The sequence below is a fragment of the Pituophis catenifer genome, unplaced genomic scaffold (assembly GCF_029215685.1).
Source record: "Pituophis catenifer annectens isolate HBS135680 unplaced genomic scaffold, rPitCat1.0.hap2 SCAF_4, whole genome shotgun sequence".
Lineage (NCBI taxonomy): Eukaryota > Metazoa > Chordata > Lepidosauria > Squamata > Colubridae > Pituophis > Pituophis catenifer.
Window position 1 is genome coordinate 24,507,445 of NW_027256884.1, and position 13,010 is coordinate 24,520,454.

The following is a 13,010-nucleotide window of genomic DNA, read 5'->3' on the forward strand; positions in this document are numbered from 1 at the left end:
GGGTCAGACATGACTTTGCAACTAACAACAACAAATTCTCTATCACATGCTTTCTCTAAATCAAAATACATTTTTCTCAGATTCATAATTTTTTTTAATGATTTGCAGGCTAGAAAAAAAATATCTGCTTTGTAGATTCACTCACTGGCAAGAAGCAGGATTTCACTTCCCAAGTTTTGTTTGCAGAAAACTTTCAAACAAAACTCTGCCAAAGCACGTAAACTAAACATTAAAGCCTCAGTAGCTTTGTACCCATTCTTGCTACATGTCTCTTTGTATCAGGAAGCAAAACCATTCATCTTCTAATTACATTACTTCCAGTTTAGCTTCTTTCTCTTCTTTGATTCCACACCCATATTTTCCCCAAATCTACTCCACACCACCAAAAATGACAGAATGTCTCATCACTATGTATTCTTCACCAATTCTTTCGTATTTTAATCATGAACAATGAGGTCCATAATGATTTTTGATTCAAAATGAATAATAATAGTAATTTATTAAGGGTACCCTGTATATGCTACTCAACTCCCAGTGACACTGGGCAATTTGCTAATTGTTAAAAACTTTTAAAAAGAAAAAAAACCCACAGAACCAAAAATGACAGAGAAACACAATCCAGATAGGAACAAAGAAAAAGAGGAAAAAGTGGCTTCAGGCATGCTTTGCCAAAAGTCTGAATGAAGATACATATCTGCTCATTGCAGATTCATGAATAGACTGATGTTTAACTCATATCAGCGGTGAAATCCAGCAGGTTCTGGAGAACTGATAGCAGAAATTTTGAGTAGTTCAGAGCACTGGCAAATACCACCTCTGGCTGGTCCCAGAATGGGGTGGGAATGGATATTTTGCAATATCCTTCCCCCAGGAGGGGGGAGGGAATGGGGATTTTGCAGTATCCTTCCCCTGCCACACCCACCAAGCCACACCACGCCCACCAAACCATGCCCACAGAACCGGTGGTAAAAAAAATTGAATTTCACCACTGCCTCATATCCATTCTTCTGAATTCATTCCTTAACTCAGCTCAATTTCACAAGAGGGGGCTAGCTTCAGTCACATCTATTACATTCTTTCCTTTTCTATTTGTTGCACAGGTATAGATACACTGTTTTTCCTTCTCCTATTTCTTTCACTAATTCATGTTCTTTACCGTTTATTTTCCTTTGTTCCAAGTTGCAACCTTACCTCACTAGGTGAGCCAACAGATTGTGACTTCCACAAGCCATCCTGAATATGTCCCTCTGCTCCATATTTATATTTTAGCAAGATAGATAAGACAGAGATGAGCCTTAACCACACCCACCCGTATTACCTGATAATGGGAAGGTCAGTATTGGTCAGTTCTGACAAAGCCCAGTGTTACCTCATCCTACTCACTCTATACAAAAAGGGGGCTGTGAAAATATTTACAGACCCCTCACATCCTGGACATAAACTGTTTCAACTCCTACCCTCAAAACAATGCTATAGAGCACTGCACACCAGAACAACTAGACACAAGAACAGTTTTTCCCGAATGCCATCACTCTGCTAAACAAATAATTCTCTCAACACTGTCAAACTATTTACTAAATCTGTACTACTATTAATCTTCTTATCGTTCTCACCACCCATCTCCTTCCACTTATGACTGTATGACTGTAATTTTGTTGCTTGTATCCTTACGATTTATATTGATATTGTTTCCTGATTGCTTATTTGTACCCTATGACTATCATTAAATGTTGTACCTTATGATTCTTGAGGAACGTATCTTTTCTTTTATGTACACTCAGAGCATATGCACCAAGACAAATTCCTTGTGTGTCCAATCACACTTGGCCAATAAAAAAATATTTTCTATTCTATCTATTCTACAAGTTTGGATCTCAACAGATTGAAACCCAGAGAGTGAACAGGAACAAAATGTCTGTTTTCAAATGCTTCAGAATGAACATCCAAGGGACAACATAATAGTAAAAAAATCAAGGCTTGCCTTTCCCGCTCCTACGGGGCCAATCACGGTGAGTAATTCTCCTGGTTTGACAGTAAATGAAATGTCTTGAAGTGTTGCCATTTCCATGGTCTATTCATTTGGGAAGAAATTAATTTGGTTTCAGTGTATTATTTATGCATTTATTTATTTGCTTTCATTAACTGAATACAAATAAAGCAATATACATGTTTATGAAAAAAAAAATAGAAGAAAACTGAAGAAAACTAAACAAAAATACATTCATTGACTCTATTCATTGTTTTATGCCTTCCGTCAATCTTGGTTCCTAGTGACTACATTTATAGGAATTCCACACAAAATTTATAACATTTTAGAAAATAATCTGATTTAAGAGTATTACTCTTTCCCCAAGTATAAGGTTTAATCACTCCCATCTATCAAGATCCAAAGAATAATTATCTGTGAAATATCACATGGGATTAAAAAATGCAGGATGGCATATACATTCCTTATAGATATAAAACTAATAATTGTTTATAAAATGAATAGGTTTTTTCCCTTATGGTCTGATTAAAATTACTTCTTGCAAGATAAATAAGACAACCTTAGACTGTCTACTGTCGACCTCACTCCATTCCTAAGAGGTCTGTAAGGGGTGTGCATAAGCGCACCAATGTGCCTACCATCCCTGTTCTAATGTCCCCTTTTATTCATATCCATTTCATGTATTAATAATCATGTTTATACTTATATGTTATCTAATACATGCTTGACAAAATAAATGAATAAATAAACAGACACGAGCCTTAACCACACACACCCATATTACCTGATAATATACTTAATTCATACCTTTCTCTTGTAAACAAGAAAACCCCAAAGAAAAATTAGAAATAATATCAATTTTATTCAGACCATAAAGTAATATAAGCAGCAAGAAATCAGCATGAGAAAATGTTATTCATGTTCAGAAATAAGAAACAATTACCATTCTATTGCCATTATATTGACTTCTCGTCATCTTTTATTTGATCCAGGTACCTTGAATGTTACTAAATGTTAAACTTGACTGGATTTAAAGCAATAATCAAGTTTCCAGTAAAGGTTCGTATTAAACATAACCCATTGTTTCTAAACCTAAAATACTGTTCCACCAGGATGACAGACAGAAATAATGGGCCACTGGCCTTCTTAAACTTTATGCTTTAATCTCCACAAGGTGGCGAAAATAGCTCACTTTATTCCTTTTTTACTGCTTCTAAGGACTTTAAACTTTCTGTTTAAAGTCAACTTTCTGATTAAAGTTATACAATCAAGGTTTTTCCTCACTTTGACCTGTCTTCAACAGAAGCAAGCCACTTTCAGCCAACTGCAATGTAACTTATATATAATTATACAATATGGAACATGGTTCAGAAAAAGAAAACAGGAAAAAAAATCTATCAACATAATATATGCTTTGTAAAAGGTATGCTTGCACCACTGGGACCTTAAAAGGAATGTCTGACTGAACCTCAGTATATAAGGTGTCAGGCCTGGAAGCCATCTTTTTCGTTGGATCTTCAGGCCTGCCACATTTACTACTGTGGGGAAACTGGGAGGTGAGGTTGTATGGAGCCAGGGTTATATATAGTCATAATAACATTCTCAGAGAGTCAAGGACATATTGCCCTGCACCTGGAAGGCTGGAACTAGGAGGCATCTCCAGTTGGGATGGTGTTTGGATTGGACCATGTGATGGACATGTGGGTGTTGGCCAGGGACTTGAACTTTCCTTTGGGTGGGAAAACCTGGAAGCTTTCAGATTTGGGTTTTCCCAGATGTGCCAATATGACATCTCTAATAAAATGGAACTTTCACGTTCCTTTCAAGCTCCCCGTTGAATTCCAGGGAAAAACCTTCCACCCTGACCTGGGGCTCTAGCTCTTCCAGGGATGTTTAGGGAAAGGAACGTGAGCAGAGAAAGAGAAAAGGATAAGCGATTGGAATTAGTGTTGCTCCTCACTCCTCTTCATTTCCATCAACAACAACAACAACAACAACAACAACAACAACAACAACAACAACAACAACAACAATAATAATAATAATAATAATAATAATAATAATAATAATAATAATAATAAATTTAAGCTCATAAATGCCAAACAAGAAACTTAAATGGAGGCTACACTTCAGAGAAGGTGTAACTCCTTTTTATACAGTCAGAAACGTCATAAAATAACATCCTGGCTTCCTAATTAGATTTGTGTCTTCCTGCAAAAAGGATAGAATACTCCTCATTAGCCTTATCAATCTAATCTCTTTCCTTTCTTTCTCTTTTTCTTTCTTTCTTTCTCTCTCCCCACCCCCCCCCCCCTTCTCTCCCCATTCGGTGTCAGGGAGGAAGGATCAGGTATAGGGAAATTTCCACCCCTCCCCTTCCTTCTCCTAACAAGCACCTGAGGCTGTTTAGCCTTGTCCTAGTAAACTCCTTCCCTTTTCTGGGAATTTTCCTCGCTGTTAGAGGCACCAAAATAACTCAGATGATATAAAGTCTCCTGCTAGAGCAGGGGGTTGGACTAGAAGACCTCCGGGGTCCCTTCCAGTCTGAATCTACGTCTAGTTATAATAACGTCTGGGAACCCCACCTGTTGGATCCCTTGCCCTCTACTGCCCCCTCCCCTTGTCTTTTGTGCCTGGATCCCTTGTCCTTTACAGCCCCCCTCCCCCACCCCGCTGCTCTCGGCAGCCTCAAGAGGCTCTGAACTGACAGGCGAGCGGCTCTTGGCCGGGGTGGGGTGGGGGGCAGAGCCCCAAGTGCTAGTAACAAAATATCTTTGCTGCCTCCCAGCCCCCTCTTCCACAGGGAGAGGCCCTGGGAACCTCTACTGCCCCCCTCCCCCCATCTTTTGTGGCTGGATCCCTCCTCCACACTGCTCTCAGCTGCCTCTAGAGGCTCCGAACTGACAGAGCCTCCCTCTGAACTGCAGCCCCTGCTCTACTCCCAAAGCCCCCGAGCCCCTGCACTTATTGGCTAGCTTCGAACTGTCCTCTGCGCCCAAAAGTCCAACGCGAACTATACTGTGATGAATGGGCCGCAGCGAAGGGGATGGAGGGGCCGTGGCCCAAAGTGCTGAGGTGTAATAACGTGGAGGCGAAACCCTGGTGGAGAAACAGGCAGCACCAAGAGTTCGAGCCGAAAAGTCCCATTCCGCCTGCTGTAGGTCATATTGGTTATGAAAGCAACATTTTTCATTGTATTACTGAATGTGTTTTATTTGGAAGTGGGGAGAAAAGCACTTTTAACAACAACCTGAGAGGGGAAACAACTGCTGCTTGTCCAGAGATAGCCATCACTATCTCCAAATTTTGCATCCTTTAGCTAGGGCTGCAAAAGTGGACCAATTCTGTATTGCCATTCAGAATAAAGGTGAGTTACCTTGTCCCAGGCGCAAGTCAAATCGTGTACGTTAAGGAAAGGACTTTCAATGTTACTTCTGAGTTGTGGTGTAAGCTGAGAAATTTCATCAAGGATTAGAAAGTTCTGCATCAATGGGGAAAAAAAGAAGATCGTATAAACACAAAACAGAAAAGACTAATTTATTTTTTGCTGAAATACGTTCACACAATCAAAGGCTTTCAATATATTCAAAGAGCATATCCATAGGGAAACTGAGTTAATTTTACAAAAAGAGTTTAATAATTTTCTGACCAAGTCAATCTTTCTTTTTAAATAAATACACTCTGATCTAGATTTATATTATTATTAATTTACGATGGTTAACTAATAGTTTAGTTTATAATTTACAATATTTCATGTATAGCAAATGAAAATCTGATTATCAACAGGAACAAAAGGTGGTTTTCTAACTTTATTCTGTGACTTCACATATCTAAGTAGCAGTTCTGATTTCACCTCACACAGCCTTCTGCAAAGATAGGCACTGAATCCTACCTACTATATCCCACCCTCAACTGGGCACACCAAAAAAGATTTAAAGAACTGCACTATAATATATAACAGAATAACAGAGTTGGAAGGGACTTTGAAGGTCTTCTAGTCCAACCCCCTGTACAAGCTGGAGACCCTATACCCATGATGGCGAATCTATGGCACGCGTGCCATGGGTGGCACGCAGAACCTTCTCTGCGGGCACGCCAGCCGTCGCCTCAGTCCAGCTCCACCGCGCATATGTGGTGCCTCCCGCCAGCCAGTTGGTCTTTGGGTCTCTGCTGTGCACTTGCGGGGGGTGGGTATATGCGCAGGGGGGGCAGGTTGGTGCAGGAGGCTTTCCAGGCCCAAAACGGGGCGTGGGGGGGCTCGCACAGCCCCCCTGCACCCCGTTTTGGGCCTGGAAAGCCTCCTGCACCAACCTGGAAGCCAAAATGGGGCACGGAGAGTGAGGCACATGCGCGGGGGTCACTCGCATGACATTTTGGGGGTTTGGCCACGCGTGTGTGCATTCGCGCACACATGCGAGCGCTTTGGGCACTCGGCACCAAAAAGGTTAACCATCATTGCCCTATATCATTCTGGACAAATGGCTGTCCAATCTCTTCTTAAAAACCTCAACTGATGGAGCACCCACAATTTCTGAAGTCAACCCCTTCCACTGGCTAATTGTTCTCACTATCAGGAAACAAGTAATGGGTGGAAGATTGTTAAAGAAAGATCCAACTTAGAACTAAGAAATTTCCTGACAGTGAGATCAATTAATCAATAAAACAACTTCCCACCAGAAGTTCTGGGTGCTCCATCACTGGATGTTTTCAAGAAGACATTGGGCAGCCATTTATCTAGAATGATATAGGGCTCCTGTTCAAGCAAGTCCTTTTCAATTCTATTATTCTATACTTCTATTCTAAGCCATTAAGGGTCAGAGTATTATAATGGTCTCATAATGCCTGATACAGTGAAATTCTCAAATGCAAGACCTTTTCTTTCTCTGGTAGCCCTGGCATTGATTTTCCAACCTGTTTTGTCAAAGGCCTGGTTCTCTTGTTAATTTTTGCAGAGGTGCTAAATGTGCAATTCCTGGGTTGAACAAAGGCTATCATCATTCTTTAGCAGGTTTCTAATGCCTTATTACAGTGTCTGGGTCAAGATATTTAGTGGGATTGTTCATAAATTTCATTACAGATCCAAATAATGGAAGTGAAGGAGACCTCAGCAATAGAATCTACTTGCTGTTTATTGATCAAGGGTGACTAAAAAAGTCTTGCACTGTTATTCTGTATTTTTTATTCTATATTATTCTACATTATTCTGTAGTTTTTTTCTGTATTTTTCCATGTATTTCAAATTATCTGATAAAACTGTACCCCTATTCTTGTCTCTAATCCATAATTATTCCCATTACCTTGAAAATCATTTATGCTCATTCAGTTAAACATCCTTAGTCAATAAAAAGCACCATAAATTCAACCTCTAAGCAGTTAATCATCCGCAACAATTAAGAATTACCCTTAGGGAATTACATAAGGCAAATATTTATGCATTCTCTTTCTCTAGCTATAAAAGACACAGGGGCTGCCTGAAAGGAAAAGCATGAGCTACCAACTTGTTAATTATTTCTAATGCTGCAACTTAATTCAACTGAATGTCCCCTTTGGATAATACCTTGATTCGTCTAATGCTGACCAATGCTTCAGATACTTTCTCAATGGCCGCCGGGAAGAATAGCGTGACTGTCAGCCTCACTGCACCATACAGAGAGACAGCGACAAACACCCGACTCGCTGAAATCAGATTGCCAAGCAACACGTAGGTCATGAATGTCATAAACACTGTGATTTTGCTGGCAATGAAGAAGGATGCCAAGTTCATTCCACGGAGGTAAGAACTCTTAAGAACCACCGAAATCTCCTTTCTGAAATTGAATTTTTTAATAATTTTGATAAAACACGTTACGCATTTATGTATTGCAAGTATTTTTAAGCCACTTCAACCAAGCACATCTGAAATATTTTAAGTGACCATAAAGCCCGCAATATTAAAGAAAATCAATTCAGCATCAGCAATGAAATGTCAAAACAATAGTAGCGTATATACCACATTATCGACTCTACAATGCCTTAAGCAGCCAGGTTCAACTCCATCTCAGCTATGGAAGCACAGCAACTTCCTGTTTGGATTACTTCAGTGCATTCCGCATGGAGCTGCCCTTGAAGACCATCCAAAAGTTACAACTGGTCCAGAATGCCGCAGTATACATAGGATTGGGCACCTCTTGGTTTGCCTATGTAATGCCCCTATTGACTGAGCACCACTGGCTTGGTTTCCTTCTGGTTGCAATTCAAGGTGCCTGTTATCACTTTTAAAGCCCTACATGGCATAGGCCCAGGTTACTCAGGACCACCTCTTCCTGAGACCCTGCCCCTCCCACTAGGTCAGGGGTCAGCAACCCAAGGCTCTGGAGCAGCTTATGGCTCTTCCATCCCGCTGCTGCAGTTCCCTGTTGCTGGTTAGCTCCACAATGATAGAGCTTTCGGTTAGGACAGGTAGAGGAAAAAGGACGTCATGCTAGGAGGAGACTTTATGGTGGGGGAACCGGACTTCCGGTCAGCTCCAGAATTGAACCGAGGGCTTCCAGTTAGGACCTTTGTGGCTCTTTGAGTGTTTAAGGCTGCTGACCCCTGCACTAGGTCATATAAAATGGCCACGCTCCAGATCCCTTCCCTGAGACAGTGCTATCTAATGGGACTTAATGGGACCTAGCAAGCATGCCTTTTCCATGGCTGTCCCTGCCTTATGGAAAACGTTCTCCTCAGGCAAGCCTTTATCCTCTTAGCTTTCCAGAAGGCCATTGAAACCCTAGCTCTTTGCCCAGGCACTAGGATAGAGTAGTGGAGACTATGAGGAGGGTGGGGGGGTTGGGGCACCCTGGGAGGTTGATTGAGGTAGCAATAGCAATAGCACTTAGACTTATGTACCTCTTCATAGTGCTTCACAGCCCTCTCTAAGCTGTTTACAGAGTCAGCCAATTGCCCCCAACAATCTGGGTCCTCATTTTACCAACCTCGGAAGGATGGAAGGCTGAGTCAACCTTGAACCGGAGAGAATCAAACCGCTGGCAGTCATCAGAATTAACCTGCAGTACTGCATTCTAACGACTGCGCCACCATAAACCTTACTTATTACAGGAAGAGATGCTGTATGATCAAGGGGAAAACAGGTTTTCTTTACCCCCATAACATTCTCAGATTCTTTTGTTGTGACTCAAAAAATCCTGCATTGCAAAATACCACCCTCTATTTTAAAATCAGATAAAACAACAACAACATGGGTATAGAATTTCTGTGAGATACAAAATCACCTTCTCATGTTGTTCACAAGTTCAGCAAATGACTTTTCCCAGGCATACATCTTTATGATCCGCATTCCAGTTATAACCTCATTCATAGTCCTGATCCTTGCATCTGTGAAGGCTGCAGTCCTACTCCTGAAATAGAAATAGGAAGCTATAAACTTTTTAAAAAAAAAAAAACACCTCTAATTCCAAATTCATAAAGACTATTATTCAGACATTTTCATTTATCTAATGTGAGAATTTCTGTGCTACATTCAATAATTAAAAAACATTCTTCCGCAGCCCCCCCCCCCAAGTAAAAATTAAGGAATACAGATATAAAGGTGTAGTGAACAAAACTGAAAAACCCATTGTGAATGAACTTAAGATGCTTATGAAAAAAAAACTTAGTGGATTCTTTCACACAGCATTAATAGCCATACTGCTTACTGAAGATAGTGAAGATATACATAAGCAAGGATTGGGACTGGCCAATCCTTATGTAATACTCCCATAGACATCTATGGGAGTATTACATCCTAGTAGAACACCGGTGTCAAACTCGTGGCATCACGTTGCCATCATGTGACGTATCGTGATCTTTTTTTCCCTTCGTGGAGCTGGGATGGGCATGGCCTGCGTGTGACGCATCTGGCCCGCAGGCTGCCAGTTTGACACCCGTGTAGTAGAAGGTGTATAAGTGTAGAATAAATAGAAACAGCTAAGAGAATCTATTGCCTCTTGCCTATTCTCAGGAGTAAAGCTGAGAAAGTGAGCAAGGGACAAAGATGACTGCTTATTCACCATCTATCCTCCTTAAAGTTAATGAGAGACTAATAATAGCAACAAGGAACTACAGTCAGCTAATAGACTGCAATAACAACCAGAAACGATTAATGGAATAAGATGTACCGTATTTTTCGGAGTATAAGACGCACCTTTTTACCCCCCCTAAAAGGGGGTGAAAATTTAGGTGCATCTTATACACCAAATGTAGCCCCGCCCACCCACTGGCCCCCACCCTTTGGCCTCTGCCTCGCAGCAGTTACCTCCTTGCAAGCAAACAGCAAGAAAAAACAGCTCCTTTCAGCTTCAGCACAGGCTAATTAGCACAAGTTGATTGGATTGGCCTCCCGACTCTCAGCTGATTTGCTCTCTCAGCTGTTTTGCGCAGGGCTCAGCTGCTTGCTGCAAAGAGGTAATTGCTGGAGCAGATTTTTTATTCCTTGTGATAATCAAGCTATGCTGAAAACGAAAATGAAAGTAAAGCAGGCTGTTTGCTGCCACGAGGCAAAATTGCTCAGAGGCAAAGGCAGATTTCTTTTTCTTCTTTTCCTCACCAAAAAAGGTAGATGCGTCTTATACTCCGAAAAATACGGTAATTTAGAATTTATGAAATTTGTATATAGATGGATAAATAAGGGTAACATAATAGAAAAGTACATAGATGGAGTTAAAAGTAGATATACCTTCAAGGATAACTTTAGAGCAGACTCCAAACTTATGAACTCTGCTCCATTTGTCCAGGATGGTATAAGGATTCCTGCCTTGGGCAGAGGGCTGGACTCCAAGGTCCATTTCAGCCCTATACTTCTATATGTTTTGTCTCTTGCTGACTAACAACAACAAAGTAATCAACTACTAGCTGCAGTGCGGAAGGTCACGGATTATTGAGAAATGTCCTTTAATAGATAAACAGAAGAGCAAGTTTAATATTTCACAGTGCTGGAATTCTGCTCATGAATATTTGCCAGATCTCAGGCTTAATACCAAATATCTTTATGTAGGCATCTAGCTAAAAACGAAAATGTAGATATATTGATTTTCTTGTTTGCTTTTTTTTGATATTTACTTTGATTACCAAAAAAGAAGATTACTGCAAAATGATAAAAGAGTGCAAAGTTGAAAAGTCTTAAATTCGATCTTAAAATGCAAGGATTATGCAGGATAACATCCATAAAACAGCAAACACACCGTCCTGAACAATTCGGCAAAATGCTGGAAATATTAATAAAATTACCTAATGCAGTAATAATCATAATAATTTGAAACTACTGAAATGAAAACATGTTATACATTTTTAAATCGCATAACTAAATGAATTGGCAAATTAACTATCATAAAGAATATGCCCTAAGAGGATGGAAATTCAATCAGGGCACTGTATAATCTGTTATCTTTAAAAACATGAAGTCTCCACTTTCTCAAAACATCCTTGTTTTACTACAGAATTTAAAACATTCCACAGCCTGGCTGACCTAAGAGTCACACAAAACTCGACCTTGAAATACTTGCAGAAGTAACAGCTAGTCCCAAGTCTACATTTCTAATCTGAAGATTTGCAATTATGGAATACAATTGTATATTATATACAATTACAAGTATAAAGTAGCCCAGAAAGACCCGAGAACCTATTTTGTAGGGGGGGAAATTGAGAAATATTTTCCACCTTCCGTTCAAATTCAGGTAATCCTTGATTTACGGCCACAATTGAGCCCAAAATTTCTTTTGCTAAGTGAGACAATTGTTAAATGAGTTTTGCCCCGTTTTACAACCACAGTTGTTAAACGAAGCACTTGCAGTTGTTAAATTAGTAACATGACTGTTAATCTGGCTTCCCAATTGACTTTGCTTGTCAGAAGGTTGCAACAGGTGATCACGTGACCTTCCAACGGTCATAAATACATGCCAGTTGCCAAGCTTTAAAGATTTTGATCACATGACCAATGGGATGCAATGGGATGCTAGAACAGTTGTATGAAAAACAGTCATAAGGCACTTTTTTCAGGGCCTTTGTAACTTCGAACGATCGCTGAATGAATGGTTCTAAGTCATTCTAATACAGGACTACCTATATTATCCATGTCTTCTCTGAGTTCTATGTTCCTCTCATTTCTAGATTTTCTTCTTCATGTCCAAGGTTTGGCATCTCACCATATCTACCATTTTTATATCACAAGGCCTTTTTCCTAAAGTCTGGCTGAACATTAAACACATAGTATCTTTAGAGGTTAGTTTAGACAAGAATCCCAGGCACAGAGAAAATGCCCCGGGTCATAGGATCACCATTTGCAAGCTTCCCTGAGGGCTTCTGAGGAGCAAACTCAATGCGGGAAGTCAGATCTGCTAAACAACTTGATTCACTTAATGACTGTTGTAAATTGGGGATGACTCTTAATGACTGCGCCCAAAGTTCTCATCCCTTTTGTGGTCATAAGTCCAGGGCTTGAAAGAAAGAATAGCACTGACTGGTCCACAGTTGAAAGGGATCTCTTAAATTGGAAGCTAGTTGCCTTCCAGATGTTTTCAACAGTGATCAGGTACAGAATACAAAATAACAGAGTTGGAAGGAACCTTGTAGGTCATCTTGTCTAACCCCCACCGAAGCAGGAGACCCTACACCAGTGATGGTTAACCTTTTTGGTGCCAAGTGCCCAAAGCACGTGCGCACACGCATGAATGCACACGCGCGTGCCACAATCCCCAAAATGCAATGTGAGTGCCCCCCACGCATGCGCCCCACACATGCATGCACGTTCCCTGCATATGTGCCCCGCACATGCATGCATGTTCCCTGTGCATGCGCCCCCCCCACGCATGCACACCGGGCCCCCGTTTTGGCTTCCAGGTTGGTCAGGAGGCTTTTCAGGCCCAAAACAGGGCACGGGGGGACTTGCGATCTCCACAGTTTCTCCCCCCATTGAATCCTAGCTGCCTCCTGCCTTCTTGTTTTCCGTGCCTTCTCCGATCTTTAGTTTCTCCCCCCATTGAATCCTAGCTGCCTCCTGCCTTCTTGC

The 13,010-nt window shown here is 40.9% G+C and overlaps 1 protein-coding gene across 1 annotated transcript in view; it reads right to left on the bottom strand.

Annotated features, from left to right (window-relative positions):
- Positions 1–13,010, bottom strand: part of ABCC4 (ATP binding cassette subfamily C member 4 (PEL blood group)) — a 201,756-nt gene that overhangs the window by 142,361 nt on the left and 46,385 nt on the right. Inside the window, exons 7-10 of the mRNA XM_070942649.1 lie at positions 9,241–9,366; positions 7,545–7,794; positions 5,364–5,468; positions 1,982–2,071 (exon numbers count right to left, since the gene is read on the bottom strand). Of these exons, the coding sequence (XP_070798750.1) occupies positions 1,982–2,071; positions 5,364–5,468; positions 7,545–7,794; positions 9,241–9,366 (571 nt within the window). The remainder of the gene's footprint in view (positions 1–1,981; positions 2,072–5,363; positions 5,469–7,544; positions 7,795–9,240; positions 9,367–13,010) is intronic.